Source organism: Microcaecilia unicolor, unplaced genomic scaffold (assembly GCF_901765095.1).
Source record: "Microcaecilia unicolor unplaced genomic scaffold, aMicUni1.1, whole genome shotgun sequence".
Lineage (NCBI taxonomy): Eukaryota > Metazoa > Chordata > Amphibia > Gymnophiona > Siphonopidae > Microcaecilia > Microcaecilia unicolor.
Genome location: NW_021963925.1, coordinates 98,917 through 121,070, shown reverse-complemented (window position 1 = coordinate 121,070; position 22,154 = coordinate 98,917). Strand labels below are relative to the sequence as shown.

Here is a 22,154-nt window from a genome sequence, read left to right as displayed (position 1 = left end):
AATCAATTGTAGCTGGTGCAAACCATTTGTAGTCAGACCAGTGTAGAGTGCATTACAATAATCCAGTCTTGATATCATGGCATGCACAACTGAGACAAGGCATGGCTTCTCAATGTAAGGAGATGGGCATCATAATTGTCGCAAGTGATAGAAGCTGCTCTTGAAGGTCGCTTGGATTTGGGGGATCAGAGTATGTGTTGAATTGAGCTGTATTCAGAGCTTCCTGACTTGTGATTTGAGGGGGGAGTTCATATTTCCCAAAAGAGATTTTGATTTCTGGTATGTCACCACTTGTGTTAGTGACCTATAGAAGCTGTTTTACTTGGGTTCAGTCAGTTTGTTGTCTTTAGCCCATTCTTGAATTGAAATGTCTCTTAAGACATATCTCTTCAGCAAGGCATACAATGAGACCTAATAGCCACAATAATCCACCCGACAATCCACTCAATTAAGATAACTCATCTACTATAGCTACCTAAATCACTCCTCTCCTTCTTCTTTTATCCTCATCTAACCTCTGCACAACATTAAATGTATATGTCACTTTGCAATGGCAATGTTAACAAAACTATGTAAGCCACATTGAGCCTGCAAACAGGTGGGATAATGTGGGATACAAATGCAATAAATAAAATGTTAGGTAGTTTTTTCAGGGCTGTGGGTAAGTCAGGCTAATTGTGCATCAAACTTCCTAAATTTTATAGCAGCTCACCTACGTATTCCTTTACGATAAACTCATGTTTTCCAGTACTAGGACAGTGTTTCCAATTTTGCGCTTTTCCCTTTGGTCTAGCTATGGCACCAAGAACTTTCTCCAAGGTAATGGTAGTATTATGTATAAAACTTAGGGTTGCCTTTGTATAAATGATAACCACTTTTCGTTTACTGTTTCTGTGGGCTATAAGGTGGGCGGGTATTTAACTCGTACTTCCTCTGTTAACAACCTTCCGTACTCGGATGGGGAGTCTTGGTTTCATGAGGGGGAAAAAGGGAGGGTGGAGGGGACTCAGGAGAGGGGAGGTTTTTGGGAGAAGAGTGAGATGAGGTGGCATGAGCGAGGGGATTGGGGGGCGATGAATGTATGGGGCTCTCTGGAGATGTGTGGGAGGGGGATATGTATTTATCAAGATGTCTGATATTACACTGTTGCTTCTAAATGTTAGGGGGCTGAATGTACCTAGGAAGAGGCAGCTCCTTTTTCGGGAGTTGCTCCGCCTTCGGGTGGACGTGGCCCTAGTGCAGGAGACCCATTTAAAAGCAACCCATGAGCATCTGTGCCACCATCGAAGATACCCTACTATATATTTCGCATCTAATACTGATAACTCTAAAAATAGGGGAGTTTTGATTGCTTTTAGTGATTCCAAACTGTGGGAAATTTTGAAAGTTGTAAGAGACAGGGGAGGGCGATACTTACTAGTGGTTTTCTCATTCAGGGGTCATGTCTACACTCTAGTGAATGTATATGGTCCTAATGCAGACCATGGGGAATATTTTTCCAGCTTGGATCAATTACTTTTGAATCATGGGGAGGGTTCCCTGTTGGTGGGAGGGGACTTAAACCTCACCTTACACCCACAGTTAGATAATTCCACACACAAGATTTTCTACGCCCGGCGAGACAGAGACTCCATGCATTCTCAGCACGCTGGCAGTTGACAGATCTTTGGCGCCAGGATAATCCCATCACACATAGATATACATATTTTTCATCGGTTCATCAATCTTTTTCCCGGATCAATTTCTGGCTGGGGGATTCATCAATCTCGGGCCAAGCCAGTACACATCAAATAATACCCCGCACTTGGTCAGATCACTCCCCAGTCCTGTTACAATTAACTCTCCCTGGGATACATCGGGGTTCCCGTCGGTGGCGCTTAGATTATGCACTGCTCTCAGTCTTGGCAAACCTCTCCCAACTTGAGCAACAGATCAAGGAATATATACAGTTAAATGATAATGGGAAGGTCCATTATCCCTTTGGGAGGTTTTTTTTATTTTTTTATTTCATGAAGTCTTTATTATCCTTTAAAACATAATAGAAAGCTCATGAAGCAGTACTCATAATACATAATTGCTGAATTTAAACAGACAGTTACAGGCAACTTAAGCACCTCTTTCCCACATTTTCAATGTCCCGCTAAGAAACATAAGGAACTTCATAATTTTTTTTAAGTTTTTAACTGGAAAATGCTTCCCTCCTCAACTCCCACATGTCTCCCCCCATCCCTCCCCCCAGCCATACCCTAGGGAGGTCCTTTAACACATCCTTCCATTCACCACTCTCACAACTCTCACTATGCACTCTGAGCACTTAGAAGAAAAGGCTTCCAAACAGAATACCATTTACTCTTCTGTTGTCTGCGCTCTGCTAAGAGCCTCTCCATGTCACAAATATACTTCAATTTATAGAGCCATCTCATAACTGGAGGAACCACAGCCCGTTTCCAGTAACAGGCTATGACCACCCTTGCTGCACACAGTGCTTGCCTCATCAGTGCCTGCTGAGCAGGTGTTAAACCCCCTGCCTTTACAGAAAAGAGAGAGATCTCAGGGGCCCAAGTAACTGTGCATCCCATCCAGCTCTGACTTTTACACAATGCCACCACACATGCCCCATTATTCCCTTATTACTACACCTCCTCCAGCACAAGCCTGAGGAGGCTGGATATATACGCTGGAGGCGTTCAGGTGTAAGGTACCATCTAAACAGCACTTTCACTGCATTCTCTTTAAAGGGTACATGAGACGACACCTTCGCCACCGCCCGCTCATCTGCTCCAATCCTGCATCCCCCCCAAGGCCATACCCAGCTCCCTCTGCCAGCCCGTCCTGTGAAGTGTATGAAGTGGAGCCTGTGCGCTACTACATTTATATAAACAGCCAATCACACCACTAGATGAAGAGCGCTTTTCACAGATCTCTTCCAGACCTAACTTTTCCCTTCCCATTACCGTAAGTATTGCCGCCGTCCTGAGAAAATGAGACAGCTGGCGATACGCGAATTCATCCTTCCCCACCACTGGGTACCTCTCTGTCAAGGCAGAAAAGGACAACAACACATCCGCCTCGAACACTTGACCCCAAGTTCGCAAGCCCTCCCCATACCATCTTGTGAATACCCCTCTTGTGTTGCCTGGCAAAAACAAAGGATTAAACGCTATAGGCGACAAACGAAATAGAACACATCTATTTGGAAAAAGGCTATCCCAGTAGTGAAGTGTAACAGATATGGATGGGCACAATCCCTCCCCCAGCAATCTATGCAACCTTGGAAGCCACATAAGCGCTTTGGGAGGGTTTTAAAGCAGTAACGCGAGGCCATTTTATTGCACTGAAAACTCATGTGCAGAAAGAGTGATCGCTTGTTGAGGATACCTTAAGGAAGTGACTGTCACGGGTAGAAAGCCGGCTACAACATAAGTCTCAACCACCATCCCATATCTTGGATCAAGTACAAAAAATTCTCACAGAACTTTGTGAACTCGAATTGGCTGATCTTTCTGAACAGCTTCAGTGGGTTTGTCAATCTCACTTTGAATTTGGCAATAAAGCTAGCAGACTCTTAGCCTGTGAACTTAAACAACATGCTAATCGAACCCAAATTGTGAATCTTAGAGATGGAAGGGGTGAGATACACTCTGACTCTGAGTATATGCGATCGGCGTGCAGGGACTACTATGAAACACTTTATTCTCCAGATATTGACCCCTCTGTAGACTCTATTGCTGGATATCTTGATAAAATCGATCTGCTGAGGCTACCGGAGAGCACTGGACAGATATTATCTCAGCCCATTGAACTGGAGGAAATAGATCAAGCAATAAGGGGGTTGGCCGCTAATAAAGCTCCAGGACCCAATGGGTTCGCTAATAAATTCTATAAGACCTTTGGAGAATTGTTGGCTCCATTGTTGTTAAAGGTGTTTAATTCTTTCGAGGCAGGTCAACCGCTACCAGAAACCTGAAACTTGGCAACTATAATGGTCATACCCAAACCAGGCAAGGATCCTCAGCTTTGCAGCTCGTATAGACCTATTTCTCTTCTGGGAGTCGATTATAAGATCTTCACTAAAATCTTGGCCTCCCGTTTGCAGCGGTATCTTCCCTCCCTGATACATGAAGACCAAGCTGGGTTTGTTCATGGGTGGCAAACATTTGATAATATTCTTAGAACCCTTCACATGATATATAATGCACAAGCTAGGAACACACCCCTATGTCTCTTATCGTTGGACGCGGAAAAAGTGTGATCGGGTGTGTTGGCCATTTCTCTTTGCGGTCCTAGAAAAGGTTGGTATCTCGAGTCGGTTTGCTCATTGGCTCCAGTTAATATACGAGACACTGAGTGCCTCTGTTCAGGTTAATGGCCAATACTCAAGTTCTTTCTCTTTGTATCGAGGCTCACGTCAGGGATGTGCACTATCCCCTTTGCTATTTGCACTTGTTATGGAGCCCCTTGCCATCACTGTTCGGTCACATCCAGATATTAGGGGTCCACAGTATGGGGACATTGAGACTCTGATTCTCCTTTTTGCTGACGATGTACTACTTTGGTGGAGCCGATGGTTTCCTTTCCAGTAATTTCTGACGTGTTGCGAGACTATGGTGCACTTTCAGGCTTTAAGATTAACCTTGATAAGTCAGAGGCCCTAGATGTGAACATGTCTAGTCAGCACATAGCCATATTACAGTCTCTGTTCCCATTTCAGTGGGCAACTTGATATATACATTATCTGGCAATTAATATACTCTGTCAGGTTGATGAGTTATATGGGGTTAACTTCCCTCCTAAGGTGCGGGAACCTTTCCTAGAACTAGACCATTGGGAGGGGTTGACACACTCCTGGGTAGGGCGGATCAACACAATTAAAATGATCATACTCCCCAAACTACTATATTTATTCATTGTGTTGCCTATCTCCTTACCAGACAAATTCCTATGGGGTTTATAATGTAGAGTTTTCTCCTTCATCTGGAAGAAAAGGCCACCATGGGTGCGTAAAGAGGTGATGTACCAGGTGGGAGTCCCATCTTTTCTATTATACTATCAAGCAGCCCATCTTAGAATATTGGCAGATTGGCTCCAGGGTACTGGGAAGATTTGGAAACTGCTTGAGCAGGGGTGGTTAGACCCTTACCCACTGAGAGCAATACCATGGCTACCTAGACAGGTTCTAGGAGAGATAATTAGAGGTTGCCCACCTCTGCTCCAGTGGCCTTTGAGCACTTGGAGTAGGATACAAAAATTTTTTTCCAAGGCCATACATACTTTCTGCACATGTTTATCTGCTTTGCCCCCCCCCCCCCCCCCACACACACACACACACTTTATCCCAGGTACCCAGGATTATTGTTACAGCTTGTGGGAGGGCCTGGGTCTTTGCAAATTGGGTCAAATATGGGAGGAGGGTGTAGTTTTGTCTTTTGAAGAGCTATGTAAAGAATATGGGCTTCCCCCCCTTGCAGACCTTTCAATACCACCAGCTACGAGACTTCATCGTATGTAGGGCAAGAGGTGACCTAAGCTTGTCCGAGACCCTAATTGATCAAGGGCTTATGTGTGGGAGAGGGAGAGGTGGTATCTCTAGACTTTATAGGGCTCTCCTCTAATTCCGTAAACCCATTGAGTACTATCTATCTAAGTGGGAGAAGGCTATGGGTGTAACATATGAGTTTTCACAATGGGAAAAGTATTTAAATCTTTACTTCAGGTTTCTATCTCAAGTGCAATGGTGGAGAATGGGCACAAAATATGTTACTGTTGGTACTATACTCACTCTGCTGGCACCGGTGTGGTTTAGAGGGAGATATGTTTCACATTTGGTAGTCATGCTCGGATTCTCAAACGTGCTGGGCTGATGTTTTGAAATTTATCATTAATGTAACTGCAGCTAGTTATCCTATGAAAATGGACTTTTGTCTCCTGCACTTTAACCCTCGTGGAGTTAAAAGGCCTATTCACCAATTTGCCACACAGGTGTTTGTGGCAAGTAAGATGGTCTTAGCGGTGGCATAGAAGAGCCCCACTCTTCCTGGCCTTCAGATAATTTTCGTAAGCTGGACAATATTCATTTGATGTCTAGACTCACAGCTATTTATTTTATTTTGTCATTTGTACCCCACATTTTCCCAACAGCGTCAGGCTCAATGTGACTTACAGCACACCGCAGAGGCAGACGCCAATGCAGTAATAATCTCTCTATATAAAAGGCAACCCCAACGTTCTGAAGCCTCCACGGAAGTTGAGGCGCCCGAGATATCCAGTGTGCCCTGGAGTGTCTGCACCGCCCTCGCGTCAAAACGTCATGACGTCGAGGGCGGAGCTATGACACTCGAGGGCCGAAACGGAAACGCCACAGCGAACAACTAACAAGGCAATTAGCTCGGAGGGAGGGGGCCCCTTGCTAGTGCCCGTTTCATTGCGCTCAGAAACGGGCATTTTTTCCTAGTATGCTAATACAACTGAAAACCTACATAAGTAATAATGGGGAGGATGGGGAAGGGACGAAAAGGGAAACCAGGAGAGAGGAGGGAAGGGTGAATGTGTCCAAAATTGTCACTAGATTGATGTGTATCAAGCAGAGGAGACACATGCTTAGTCCTTGGGATAAGCTTTCCTAAATAGCATGGTCTTAAGTGATTTCCTGAAATTTAGATGGTTGTGGATGGTTTTCATAGTCTTTGGTAAAGAATTCCATAATTGCGAGCTGATGAAAGAGAAGGATGAAACATATATGGATTTGTACTTAAGTCCATTGCAGTTTGGGTAATGAAGGTTTAAATATGAACGGGATAATCTCAATGCATTCGTGGGAGGTAGTATGATTACATTAAGCATGTAGCCAGGGACTTCACCATATAGAATTTTGTGAACTAGGGAGCAAATTTTAAAGGTGATTCGTTCCTTGACTGGAAGCTAATGGAATTTCTCTGAGCTGTTTGGCACTTTCAAATTTGGATTTGCCATAAATTAATCTAGCCGCTGTGTTTTTTGGGCCGTCTGCAGTTTCTTAATTAGTTGCCCTTGACATCCAGCATAAACTCCGTTACAATAATCCAAGTGGCATAAAACGATGGACTGTATTAGGTGACGAAATACATCTCTCGGGGAAAAAGTTTTTATTCGTTTTAATTTCCACAACGAAAAGAACATTTCGCCATGCGCACAGGACATCTAACTAATACCATAAAATTTGGGACTTGTATGTTAAATGGACCTCACGTCCGGATACCTCATGTTCATCTGATACCTAGACCAGAGAGCTCTACCTTGGAAGGGGATGGAGGGGAGAATTGGGGCTAAGCTGCTGTTAGCATTTGTTTCTATGCTTTACTCAATAGGGCTGGTTTATGGTTGTATTGTTCATTGACAATTTTGTATTATCGTATTATTTTTCAATAATGGAAAACAAAAAAAAAAAAAGAGAAACATTCATTTCCAACTGTTCATCCATTGTCGATCCCTGCTGGAGAATTGTTGAAACCTGTTTATGCCCCTGACTCTTCCTCTCCCCCATATTGGATATCTGCCTCTCATTTGCTGCTGGAAATGTTGGTAACTCCCTGGAGTCTATCCGTCATAGTTGCTGTAAAAAAAAAAAAAAAAAAACCCACACACAGATTGCCAACTTTGTTGGATCTCCTTATTCTGTATATACTTTCTCATTCTTGATTCTTCACACTACATACATACTTTTCTTTTATGTTTTGTGTGTTTCAACTTTGCCCTTCCAGATCAGCTCATATCTTGTGTGGGCAAATTGAAGTTTGAGTTTGAGATATTTATAACACACTTCAGTTACAAGGTCAATATGCCGCTTTACCACCCCTGTAGAATATCTTGCTTTTGGTTGTACTTTGTTTCTTCGCTCTATTTTAGTGTACATATAGTGTATTTCTCTTAAATTTTTCAATGTTATTTTTTGTATTCAAAACCCTTGTAGTTATGATTCAGGGTACTTAGTATCTATTTTTCAATACTTTTTTTTATATCCTCTGCCCTACCGTTCCTATTTCTCTACAGAATTGTACTTTTAAAACAGTAGCTATATTTTTCACATTGTATTAATGGTGGTTGCCATTCAGTCCACTGATTAACTATCTCCAACCATCAAAATGTATATGAGCTGTTTAGATTTATTTTTATGTATGCCCTGGTGCGCCATTTTATTATTTTTAATTTGCATGAAGTCTTTATTCACTGTTAAAACATGACAAAACGCTCATGGAGCAAACTTACAGCATATTATAACATAACTGATACATACATATACTGGCTTCATAAGCACCGCCTTCCGACAGTTTCAACATCCTTATAAAAAACACAAAGAACTTCAAAGTTTTTTTGTAAAGTTTTTGAACTAGGAAATATATCCCCCTTCAGTAACCACACATCCCTCCCTTCCCTCCCACCCCTACCATTCCACGGGGTGAACCCGTGACACATCCATCCATACACCACTCACACAGCTTTCACTGTTCACTCTGAGCTCTAAGAATGAAAGATTTCCAAACAGAATACCATTTACTCCTCTGCTGTCTGCGCTCTGCTAAGAGCCTCTACATTTCACAAACATACTGCAGTTTTTGAAGCCATCTCGTGACTGGTGGGACCACAGCCTGTTTTCAATAACAAGCTATGACCACCCAGGCTGCACCCAATGTCTGCCTCATCAATGCCTGTTGAGCAGGTGTCAAACCCACTGCCTTCACAGAAAAAAGGAAGACCTCAGGAGCCCATGTTACTGTGCACCCCAGCCATCTCTGCAACCTACTATGTATCGCTTTCCAGAACGCTCTGACTTTCACACAGGTCCACCACAGATGCCCCATTGTTCCCCTTTTGCCACACCCCCTCCAGCACAAGCCCGAGGAGGCTGGATATATACGCTGGAGACGGTCAGGAGTAAGATACCATCTAAACAGTACCTTCACTGCATTCTCTTTAAAAGGGATATGAAAAGACACCTTCGCCGCCGCCCGCTCTATCCTCTCCCAGTCTGCCTCCCCCAAGACTATGCCCAGCTCCTTCTGCCAGCCCCTCCTATGAAAAAATATAATGTGCAACTGATCAATCCTGTAGAGGATGAGAGCTTCTCACAGATCTCTTCCAGGCTTAACTTTTCCCTACCCATTACCGATCGTATGGCCGCTGTCTTGAGAAAGTGAGACAACTGGCAATACGCAAATTCATCCTTCCCCACTACAGGATATTTCTCTGCCAGGGCAGTAAAAGACAGCATCTTGTCCGCCTCAAACACTTGACCCCAAGTTCTGAATCCCTCCCCATACCATCGTGTAAATACCCCACTCATGGTTCCAGGCAAAAACAAAGGATTAAACGTGATAGGTGACAGACGAGATAAAACACACAGTTCATTTGGAAAAAGGCTGTCCCAGTAGTGAAAAGTAACATGAACAGATGAAAACAATCCCTCCCCCAGCCATCTTTGCGACCTTGGAAGCCACATGAGTGCACCCAACGGCCTCTGACCCACTGTTAACTGCTCCAAATGGACCCATTGCCTGTCCGGATAATCCTGATACCATTCAACTGCTGCCTTCCCTTGTGCCGCTTTATAATACCATAGTAGGTTAGGGACTCCCAGCCCACCCCTTCTCCTCTCTTGATAAAGAAGAGAAAGCGACAACCCGCGGACTCTTACCAGCCCAGATGAAACGCACAATGCGATCCTGCAAAGCTGCAAGAAATCACCTGGGCATCATCACAGGTAAAATTTGAAATAAATATAACAAGCAGGGCAATACATTCATCTTAACAATAGCTATCCTGCCAAACCATGAAACAGCCAAATCCCCCCCACCGCTCCAAGTTTTCTGCAATCACTCTAGCCAAGCCCTTATAGTTTGCCGAGAAAAGCTCGGAAAGGTTTGAGGTCACATTTATCCCCAAATAACGAATTCCCTTAGTAGCCCAATGAAATGGGAAGGAAGACTTCAAAGTTTCCCCTAGTTCTGCCGGAAGAGTGACATTCAAAGCCTTCGACTTTGTCATATTTACCTTAAACCCGGACACTGCCGAGTACTCTTCTATAGTACGTAAAAGATTAGGGAACGTAGTCAAGGGCGTAGTCACAAATAACAAAACATCGTCCGCAAATAGAGCCATTGCGCCATTTTATTATGTATATATTGCCTATCATGTTTTTTTTTTTATTTTTATTTTATTTTAAATGCGAATACAGTGTGCCTATAGAATATATCAATAACACATTTTACATCTTATCACCCTTCCCTTCCCCCCCCTCCCCCTTCCTTCTCCTAGAGGTCTCCTGTGCATGTGACTTATGTAATTGATATGACTGTTCTGAGTGTACCGGGGCTTATAAATTGAATCTATATCGCTGGTACCACTAGCTGTGGGGCGTCTAATTCGATCCCTGCCTTCGCTCTCCAGGTCTTATATTTGTCCCATACCTTGTGGAACTGTATCATCCGGCCATTCTTCATTGCTGTTAGCTTTGCCATCTGATACATAGTCCACTTTATGTATAACTTTAACAAGTGGAGGAGCTAACTGTTGTTTCCAGGCCGCGGCAATCGCGATCGTAGTCGTTCCCAAGACCGCAGAAGCCAGCTTATGCAATGCAACAGTTATGCCTGGAGGGCGGAACTGCAACAAACAGTGATCCACAGTTCTCGGATAAACGCTGCCCAAGATCTGCTGCATCAATGTAAGTAAATCCCGCCAGAACATTTGTATCTTTGGGCAGGACCACCATATGTGGATCATATCCCCCTTGGCTTGGCATCCCCTCCAGCATTGATTCGAGGCCCCTGGAAACATTCTCGCTATTCTGTGTGGGGTAAAATACCAGCGCTACATACTCTTATATCCATTTTCTATCATGGAGCTATTCACCGAGCCCTTTAACAAAAACCCCATCGCCCGTGACCAATTCTGCATGTCGTATGTGGTCCCTGTATCCCGTTCCCACTTCTGTATATAAGCCAGTATTGGGTTCCTAGGTGATAGCAATGCCGCATATATTCTTGACACACATCTTTTACGACTATTTCCACCCATTGCTCGTTCTAGTTCTGTTTCAACCAATTGTAATTCTCCTTTAGCTTTCCGCAAAATATAATCCCTAAGTCTAGTGTAATAAAACATGCGTTGTGGTGGGAGATCAAATTCTTCTTGCAATTCACTATATGGGCGCAATGCCCCCTCCTCCCATAATTGACCCAATTGTCGTAGCCCCCTCTGTCCCCATTGCTTATATATTTTATCCCCCTCTTCCCAACTAAACCCCCGTGCCCCGATGATATGCATCTTGCGAAAATATAATCTCTGTGGGCAACTTTGTTGCCGTAGCATACTCCATGTCATTAGGGGGAACCTAATTGCAGTGGGCAGCAGTTTTGCCATTGCTGTAACCCGTCTGAGGGGGAGCCATAGCAGCGCAGCTGGGTGATTAAGACCTATCCAATATTTCTCTATTTGAAGCCATGATTTGTCTTCTTCATTAACCCACGCTGCCAAGATTCTCAGCTGCGCTGCCTGAAAATATTGAAGAAAATTCGGGACTCCCATGCCCCCGTTTTTTTTGGGTTGGTACAGTACTTCTGCTCGCACCCTCGGAGGCTTGTGTTTCCAAATGAAAGCAAATGTTTTACGCTTTAGCTGCTGGAAGAATTTTTTGGGGATCGGGAGCGGTAGTGCTATAAAGAGGTACAGGATCTTTGGTAATACTATCATTTTGATCGCTTGTACCCGACCTATCCAAGATAGTTCCATCCCTTCCCATCTCTCTAAATTTTGTATTTCCCGTACTTTGCCCGGGAAGTTTGCCTCGAAAATATCCTCTAGTTTAGGTGTCAAATTGACTCCCAGATATCGAAGAAAACGTTCTGTCCATTTAAAGGGGTGATGGGCTTGTATATTGCCCCTATCCTCCTCCCCACATTGAGTCCTAAAATCTCGGATTTTGTCATATTTATTTTGAAACCTGCTATTTGCCCAAACTCTCTCAGATTATGTTCAATGGCATGTAGCGAATCGGAGGGGTCTGTCAGTGTCAATAGAATGTCATCGGCAAACAACATGATTTTAAGTACTTTTTGGCCCACGCGGATCCCATGAATATCCTCATTCATCCTAATTACTTGAGCTAAAGGTTCCATCGTAAGGGCGAACAATAGGGGGGACAGTGCACACCCTTGACGTGTCCCCCTTTCCAATAGAAAGGTGTCCGAGTATTCTCCATTAATATTTATCGCTACTAGCGGTGTATCATATAATTGTTGCAGCCAAGTTATATATCTGCCCGTTATCCCCATCTTATGCAAAACACCAAACATGTACGGCTAATGTACTCTATCGAACGCTTTCACAGTGTCAAGTGAGCAAGATAGTTGTGCATTGGGTGCTATTGGCCTCATGTACCAAATGAAGTGCCCTTCTAATATTATCGAATGTTTGTCTTCCCTCTATAAATCCTGTTTGGTCCTCCCGCACTAATCCCGGCATGAGTCTCTGTAATCGTCTAGCCATGATTTTCGTAAAAATTTTATGGTCCGTATCCAACAGTGATATGGGTCTATAGGATCCGCACTGCGCCGGGTTCTTCCCCGGTTTCAGGAGAATACTTATATGGCTAAACGCCATGAGTATGGTAATTCAGTTTGATGTTCTATGGCATTTAAGACCCAGACCAATAAGGGTGCTAAAAGTTTTCCAAAACTCTTGTAAAATTTGTTTGTAAACCCATCGGGTCCTGGGGCCTTCTGTTAGGCAGATTGTGAATAGCCCACTGTACCTCTTCTAAGGAGATGGGCTCAGAGAGTTCCTCAGCTTGGTTGTGGGTAATGCAAGGGAGATCTATCCTGTCTAAATACTCGTGAATCACCTGGGGTCCGGGCTGAATATCGTCTAAATAGAGTTGTTTATAGAAGGCGCAAAAAGTACATTTAATGTCCTCAGTTGCAGTTAGCTGCTGCCCTGTACTGTCTTCTATTATATGGATGTGGTTTTTCATCTTTTGCTTTTTTAATTTATATGCTAATAAGCGCGACGCCTTATTACCAAATTCATAACATTCTTGTTGTGTTCTTTGAAGTGTTTCCGCCACCTCTGCTAATTGAAGGTCGCGAAGCTCTAATTGAATCTGTTGACATCGTTGAACTGCATCTGAGAAATGTGGTCCTTGAGCCCCTATTTGTTGTAAGTGTCTAAGTTCTGAGTGTAGTTGTTGTGTTTTTATTTGTTTTTGGCGTATTCTATAGGTTTGTATGGATATAATTTGCCCTCTCAGAACTGCTTTAAGCCCTTCCCATAGTACGTCCTTGGTCACGTCTCTCTTGTCATTGTCTCTGATATAATTTTGTATACCCGTTTCTAGTTGTTTTAGTATATTTGGGTCCACTAATAAGCTATCATCCAGGCGCCATAATGGCCTAGAGCGCCGTGTTATTGCACAGCTCAATGTGAGCGTGACAGGTGCATGATCAGACCAAGTTCTATTTTGTATACACACCTTTCGTATTCTCTGTATCAAGTTTGGCCCCCCTAGCCAGAGGTCAATTCGTGACTGCGAGGTGTGTACCGCAGAGTGGAATGTATAACTGCGAGATAGCGGGTTGTAGTGCCGCCAGATATCTAACAGTTGCCAGTAGCTCATGAATTTACGTAATTTTGCCCTATCAGTTCGTGCATATCGAATCTCTTTAGTTGAGTTATCCGTGTGTGGGTGCGGAGTGAGATTAAAATCACCACCTACTATCAGTTCCCCTGCTATATACTTTGCCAAGACTTCTGATAGTTCCTCAAAGAAAGATCCTTGTTTCTCATTAGGGGCATATATGTTCAGCAAAGTAAAGATCTCTGTACCCAATTGTACGATAAGTAAGATATAGCGCCCTCCCTTATCCCGTACTACTCGCTGAACCTGCCAGGGTATCCCCCTCGCCAGGGCTATCAAGACTCCCTTTTTTTTCCTCTCCTCATAATTTGATGCAAAGTAGATTTCCCGATATTGACCATGTATGCAAAATTTTTCGTGTATGGGTAATAGATGTGTCTCTTGGGCCAAGATAATATCAGCTCGCAGCCGAAGTGCCTCCTTAAAGAGGAGCTGACGCTTTGTCGGTGAATTAAGCCCTTTCACGTTAATAGTAAGTAGTTCAAGTGTACTCATTGTGCCCTAAAAATGATGTCCATCTAAATTTCTTAGGGTACCCTCCCCACGTGACCGCATATCAGGAGACCATATCCCTCTTGTTCAGTGTTAACCAATGTCCACCCTCCCCCTGTCCCGCCCCATAGCCTGATTACACCCTCCATATCAAAGGTTGGTGTATTAGGGGTCTTCGTGAGAATCCCGCCTCCCACTTCCATGACTTGCGCTTAACCGCCTATTAAACTTGCAGGTATCATCCAGCTATGCTTCAATTCCAAATCGTTAAACATTATAACTGTTAAACTTAAGACAACATTAAACATATCTATTTACTTATGCTCACTCAGTCTATTAACCACCTAGGCGCCTTAACTAAGAGGCAGCCGACATTGCCACTCACTGCTTCCAGTCTTTGTTATGCCAGATATATTCCAAACCATTTTTCTCGGCTGGTTTGTCCAAGTTCAAGTGTTTGCCGAGTCTGTGTGGTGTCGGACTGCTGGTGCTGCAGTCTGCCCTTCCCCACTATCGCTCTCTGCCATCTGGGTCTTGCCATGCGCCCGTATCCACTTTAGGCCTTGGCTCATTAATAATGTTCCAGTCCTGGTCTGGGAAAATCAGCGCTGCCTCCTCTGCTCTTCTGATCTGATGAAGTTTTTCCTTCCCTGTAGAACCACAACGCAAATGGGTACCCCCATCTGTATTTGATATTTTGTGAGCGAAGATATTGGGTGATAGGGCGAAGTTCCGCTCGCCGGCATAGCGTGATGTTTGCCAGGTCTTGATAGAGCTGAATGCGCTGTGTGTCCCACGTGAATTCAGGACGCTCACGCGCTGCCTGCATGACTTTTTCTTTTATTTTAAAGTCCACGAAGCAGGCAATTATGTCCCTTGGTAGGTTGTTCCTGGTTGTTCCCAGGGACCTGTGTGCCCGTTCAATTGCAATCTCTGTGGGTTCTACTGTGATCTGCAACACTTTCAAGAGGGTACTTGCCACTTGTACTATCTGCTCACAGTCTGTATATTGAGGGGTTTCTGGGATACCACGGAGCCTGATATTATGTCTCCTACTCCTGTTCTCAAAGTCCTCCATCTTATCCCACAGTTGTTGGAAATTCTTCTTATCTTCCTCTTTCTGATCTGTTATAGCCTGTATCAAGTCCATTTGCTCATCCAATCGGTCCTCTGAGTCTGCCACTCGTTGACCAAGCGACGCTATTTCACCGCGAAGGTCTGCTCCCAATGTGTTTAAATCGGTACGCATTGCCTTAAGTTCTCCTGTAAGCTCTTTCAACCAGTCCTGTATCTCTATCATCGGTTCCATCTCCTCTGCCTGTGTTTCATCGAGCGTGAAGAGCGGCTGGGAGCTTTGTAGCGCCTGTTGTACCGCCGAGTTCTCGAGGGTTCTCTCTTCCGCCATGCTTTTCCCCGAGGGGGCGGCTTGCGCTTCTGTCGCGCTTAGGCCTGTGTAAGCGAAACTCGCTAACGACTGTTTCGGCGCTCGAGTGGCCATGCTCCACCAACTCACTGGATGTTCCACTGCCTCCCTCGCTCCTGAGGTATGTTAAAACACCAGGGTAAACGCTCTTTTTGTTGCTATATAATGTGGGACCGCTGGAGCTTTTCACTCGGGCAGCCATCTTGGTGCGGTGACGTCACGAACCCCCTGCCTATCATGTTTTTACAATATCTTCCTGATGTCAAATTTTGGTATATTTTTTTTTATATATATGTATTCTTATTTATAGTTTTATTGTCTCATTTGACACATTGTGACCATTATTTATCTGCTATTCAGACTCCTGAAGCAGGCATGTTTAGCTGAAACACAGTGTCGAGTCTTTAGCCACTATCAATAAAGAAATGTTTTTTCAATGCTTGGGTGTCCTATAGTTTGTTTTTGAAGAGCCGTCATCTGCTTACCACTCCTTCCTTCCCTGTGCTCTATTCATGGGATTCTGGTGTTCTTCTACTTTTGAGGACTCCTTATTCGATTTGTTTTCACCATGTGGTGCTCAGTGTGAGTCGTGCAGTTCCTGAAATCCTGTGCAGTTCTCAGTTGGATATCACATGGCGCTCACACTACACTGGATAGCTCCCTTGCCTGCCCCTCTCCCCCCCCCCCCCCCCCCCCCCCCCCCCCCAGCCTCCACCTGGCAGCTTGTGGACAGCTGTACTCCTGTTTGGGGAATTACATAATTAAGCATGTAACTTGTATAGTAACATAGTAGATGACGGCAGATAAAGTCCTGTACAGTTCATCTGGTTTGCCCAACAAGATAAATTCATAATATAAGGCATGATGTGATAATATATTTGCATGCTTGATCTTGATTTGTCCTTGCCATTTTCAGGGCACAGATTATAGAAGTCCGCCTGGCACTAGCCTTATTCAACTACTGAATCTATCATTGAAGCCCACTTCAGCCCATCCAAATACATGTTTGTGTATTATATGAACATTTGTAGATATAATTCCCTGGAGTGCAACAGTCCCCAAAGGAGAACCCTATAGATTTGTATTTACTTTCACTGGGAAAAATATCATGCTCTTTGCCTTATCTTGTAATCAGTTACTAATCCACCCTAAGGTATTGCTTCCTATCCCATGACTTCTTAATTTCCTTTGGAATCTTTCATGAGGGGATTTTGAGTCTGAAAATCCAGATGCACTATGTTGGGTAGCTCAAGTGAAGTAACCATAGTAAATGATGGCAAATAAAGACCAGCATGGCCCTTCTAGTCTGCCCAGGCAGGTAGGGTTGTACCTGCTGCCCACCTTGTGTTATGGTGCCAGATCCCAGCCTGGTTTAACTCAACTGGAAGAAAGAGACAAGACTTTAAAAAAATAAAGTACCATTAACTGTGAACTTACGTTGACTTTTTTTTTTCTCCCCAGATGTCTGAAGTCTTGAGTGGCAGGTATCAGAACTCCATCGAGCACTGTGTGGTCATTGATTGCCGATATCCCTATGAATATGAAGGTGGTCATATCAAGGTCAGCAGTTTACATTTTAAGAGATCAGTTTTTTAATTTTTAGCAAACATTTAGTCCTACAATAAATGTCAGCAATTAATGACTTAGAAGAACATATGCAAACAACTGATCACTTTTTAATAAAAGTACTAAAATGTAACATCCCACTCCCTTCTACTTCCTCATCCTTTCTGCTTCTTGTGTCAGTATATCAATAGAAATCAAACAAAATAAAACATGGAAAAGAAAATAAGATACCTTTTTTTATTGGACATAATACATTTTTTGATTAGCTTTCGAAGGTTGCCCTTCTTCGTCAGATCGGAAATAAGCAAATGTGGTAGCAGATAGTATATATAAGAGAAACATCAAAGCATTACTTTGACAGTCTGACAGAGTGGGAGGGTGGGGATATGCATGGGGACATCAAAGCATTTCATTGATATTCTAACAGGATGGGTGTTGGTAGGTGAGAGGAGGGTAACAAACAGAGAAATACAACTTTATGGTTTATAATGGGTTAGAAAACCCAGATCCTTATTAAGTCCTGTCTATTGGGTGTTAAAATATTCAGTCATTCTTATTTCAAAGGTCTTACGTTCCTGTATTGTTTTAAAATTACCTTTCAGTATTCTTACTGTCAGTATAAAAGTGGTTCCAATTTTCTCAAGTTTTGTATCCAAATTCATCATTTTACTTCAAAGGGTGTGTGGGTGTGTTTGGGTTTTTAAATGATAAATGGTATTGAGTCTTTAGGATTTTCTGTTTGTCATATACAACATCATAGGTGCACCCAAATTCTCTGTTAATCTGAGATTCTTAGTATTTCTTCCTCTTTATTTTTTGTGAACCTGACTTCCCTTGTCATCAGTAACAGATGAATCCAGAGACTTGTGGGCTGTGACCATCTACCAGCAGGTGGAGTTAGAGCACTAAACTGAACTGTCATATAGTTTATCTTGGGCAGACTGGATGGACCGTACAGGTGTTTATCTGCCGTCATCTGCTATGTATGTTACTATTTTAGTATGTTCTCTCTCCACTGCTACTACTACTTATCATTTCTATAGCGCTACAAGGCATATGCAGCCAGCAGGCGGTGGACTGTCTCTTTCTGCTGCTTTGCTTCTGTTCTGAGTTTCTCAGTACAGTTGAACTGGATGTTTAGGAGTAGTGGTGCATACTTTGAGGTACACCCCATCCTCCCTCCTGATGCTGCCCCATTCCCGTTCCTCACAGAATTTAAACAAACAAACAAAACAAAACTTGGGGATTTTGGCATTTTCTAAATGCTTGTGGCCAGAGTTTGGAGGGAGTTGATTTAAATCTGTGCCCACTGAAAACCCCTTCACAGAAACTGGTGGTCTGTCAGCCTTTCACAGCCACTGTGAGTACATCTTTTAATTTTACTATAAAGTCAGGCTGGTTCATAGTTTTTACTTTCATTTCCTTATGTCGGCTGGGACTGTGAAGCGCTGCTCTCACTGTAGAAAGCAAAGAGCATTGTTGGGGCACTGTTCAGGAATGTCCTTCAGGGTCAGAGTTTTCAGATTCTGCGTTGGAGATGGTGGGGCTGTCTATTTCCATGCGTCACTCGGGATCATATTCTCCTTGCCTATCTGTCACAGCCACAGTTCAGACAGCAACACCTGTAGCCATTTTAGAAACTCATGTTTCAAACCCCATGGGTGACAGCTCTGCTCTGCCATTTTCTCAAGCGCAAATTTCAATGTTTGCACAGTTTACTGTGCCTGTTTCTCATACAGCTAACATTGCTCCTAATTTCTCACAGGAGCCATTTTCACCTGAGTGCATTTTTTGCTCAATCAAGCTTATTTGCTAAAACGGGCATATCAGCTTACTTTATTACCATTTCAAGGCAAGCTCCTCTTTAGAGAAACTAGTCAAGGACCAAGAGATTCTATGATGTAATGCTTACCTGGGGATAAACCCAAAAGGGTTCCTTTTAAATCAAATCAGACTCATTCTCGCCTCAAAGATGGTAAGCTGTACATACGGTATGACACCGATTTATCCGGTCACCGATCAAATGGATGACCAACTATCCAGACAGGCAGTCTGTGTGTGTCTGCCTGTTCTTGACAGTGAATCAGCTGGTGTGAGGGCTCTGGTGCCGCTGCAGCGAGTGGGTCCTTTCATTTCAAGAGGTGGGCAGGTCAGTCTGGTAGTGTGGAGCTTGGGGGTTTGTAGGAGAGAGTTCAGCACCACTAGTCTTTGCACTCGTGGGATTTTTTGCAAGGTTAATTTTTTAATTTTTGTGTTTTTGCTGCATCGGATATAGGTTTGTTCAATCATCCGGATTTATGATTATCTGGACCACCCCCCCTGCCGAGTATGGTCTGGATAATCGGAATCATACTGTACCTGGTTGAGCTGCTGCTTATCAGAGGCCCAGATATCAGACTAAGCAGTCCTTTCACTTAGTCAAAGGATCCTCCAACCAGACCTCTTGTTCTTCCCCTTCCTCTTACCCCTCACCATGATGGGGTACCGGCCCACTCTTTGTTAGAGGTGGTAGGAGGGATTTATTCCATTTTTTTTTTTTTTTTTTACAAAGAGTGGACCAAGATTCCGACAGGCCAATGGGTTCTGATATTATCAAAGACGGTTATAAATGAGTTCTCCTCTCCCAATTACAGGTTTCTTTCTTGAAGTCCCTTTGCAAAGCTTTACGTAAAAGGGAGGCTATTCTTTCTGCTCTCAAGTCCCTTGCGTGGCATGGGGCTGTGGTTCCCATCTCAAGATACAAACACAACAGAGACATTATTCCTTCTATTTTGTGGTCCCAAAGAAAGGCGGCTCCTTTCTTCCAGTTCTTGACCTCAAGAAGGTGATGAACAGTTTCTGAAAGTCACACTTCAGAATGGAAATCTTGCGCTCAGTCATGCAGGTTCAGCCAGAGAAATTTCTCACCACCATGGGTCTCAAGGAGGCCTGTTTTCATATTCCAGTCTGGCCACCCCACCAGTATTTTCTCCAGTTTGCTATTCTCAGAAAGCACTTCCAGTTTCAACAAGGCTAGGCCATTCAGGCACCAAGGACCTTCTCCAAGGTCATGGTAATGGTGACGACATTTCTGCTGAAAGAGGGTGTTGGAGTACATCCTTATCTGGATGACTAGTTAATCAGTGCATTTTTCTGCTGGACATTTCAGGCTATATCAGAGTGATTCAGCTTTTATGATCCTAGGATGAGTCATGTAGTTCCCACTCAGTCTCTGGAGTATTTGGGGGTTTGCTTAGACACTTTGCAAGGCAAGATGTTTTTGTCAAAGCTTCAGACTTTGGTACTCTTTTGCTGCAAACTCCAAACCCTCAGATGTGGGATTATGTCCAGGTTATTGATTCTATGGCAGCAACTCTTGACGTTCCCTGGGTCAGGGCTCACATGCTCCCTGTTCACCAGTCTGTTATCTCAATAGTGTCCCTTGTCACAGAATTACAGCCTCCGCCTTTTTTGTACTCCCTGAGCCAAAGCCAGCATGTTCTGTTGGCTCCAGTCGAGCGTCTCTGCTGCGGAACTTCCTTAGCACCCCCACAGTGCCTCCACCACACTGCTCAGGGTCTCTGGACACGAGCAGAGTCCATTTGGCTGGTTAATCACTTGCAGCTAGGAGCAGTGTGTGAGGTACATAAAAAGACGGGGAGGCACACTGAGTTCCTCATTAGCGACTGACGCTTGCCTGCTCCTTCACTGAGCAAAAAGGAATCTCATCAAAAATCCAAAATTCCCAGATTCTTCAGCAGGCAAAGAATCCAGTTCAGAAGGCCTTGATACAATCTCCAGCCATGACCGACTGTGGATCTTTGTTTTTTTTCCCCATGGCCATTGATAGGCAGAGTTCTATACCAAATCCTTCTACATCCAGGACTAGTCAGTCTGATTGCTCCAGTCTGGCCCAGAAGACCGTGGTATGCATCAGTACCTTGAAGAGTAGCAAATCTCCTGGACCGGATGGTATTTATCCCAGAGTACTGATAGAACTGAAAAATGAACGTGCGGAGCTATTGTGAGTAATATGTAATTTATCCTTTAAAATCAAGCGTGGTACTGGAAGATTGGAGGGTGACCAATGTAATGCCGATTTTTTTTTTTTTTTTTTTTAAAGGTTCCAGAGGAGATCCGGGAAATTATAGACCGATGAGTCTGTCGGTAGAGACTATTATAAAGAACAAAATTACAGAGCATATTCAAAAGCATGGATTAATGAGACAGTCAACATGGATTTAGTGAAGGGAAATCTTGCCTCACCAATCTACTACATTTCTTTGAAGGGGTGAACAAACATGTGGATAAAAGTGAGCCGGTTGATACTGTGTATCTGGATTTTCAGAAGGTGTTTTGACAAAGTACCTCATGAAAGACTCCAGAGGAAATTGGAGAGTCATGGGATAGGAGGTAGTGTTCTATTGTGGATTAAAAACTGGTTAAAAGATAGAAAACAGAGAGTAGGGTTAAATGGTCAGTATTCTCAATGGAGAAGGGTAGTTAGTGGGGTTCCCCAGGGGTCTGTGCTGGAACCGCTGCTTTTTAACATATTTATAAATGACCTAGAGATGGGAGTAACTAGTGAGGTAATTAAATTTGCTGATGACACAGTTATTCAAAGTCGTTAAATCGCAGGAGGATTGTGAAAAATTACAAGAGGACCTTACAAGACTGGGAGACTGGGCTTCTAAACGGCAGATGACGTTTAATGTGAGAAAAGTGCAAAGTGATGCATTTGGGAAAGAGGAACCCGAATTATAGTTATGTCATGCAAGGTTCCACGTTAGGAGTCACAGAACAAGAAAGGGATCTAGGTGTTGTCGATATGTTGAAACCTTCTGCTCAGTGTGCTGCTGCGGCTAAGAAAGCAAATAGAATGTTAGGTATTATTAGGAAAGGAATGGAAAACAAAAATGAGGATGTTATGATGCTCACACCTCAAATATTGTGTTCAATTCTGGTTGCCACATCTCAAAAAAGATTTAGTGGAATTAGAAAAGGTGCGGAGAAGGGCAACGAAAATGA

The 22,154-nt window shown here is 43.6% G+C and overlaps 1 protein-coding gene across 3 annotated transcripts in view; it reads left to right on the top strand.

The window, feature by feature from the left end:
- The window catches only part of LOC115459789 (M-phase inducer phosphatase 1-like), a 167,919-nt gene that overhangs the window by 120,710 nt on the left and 25,055 nt on the right, over nucleotides 1-22,154 (top strand). For all 3 annotated transcript variants that reach the window (XM_030189565.1, XM_030189563.1, XM_030189564.1), the window contains one exon: nucleotides 17,043-17,141. In XM_030189565.1, coding sequence (XP_030045425.1) covers nucleotides 17,043-17,141 — 99 coding nt within the window. The remainder of the gene's footprint in view (nucleotides 1-17,042; nucleotides 17,142-22,154) is intronic.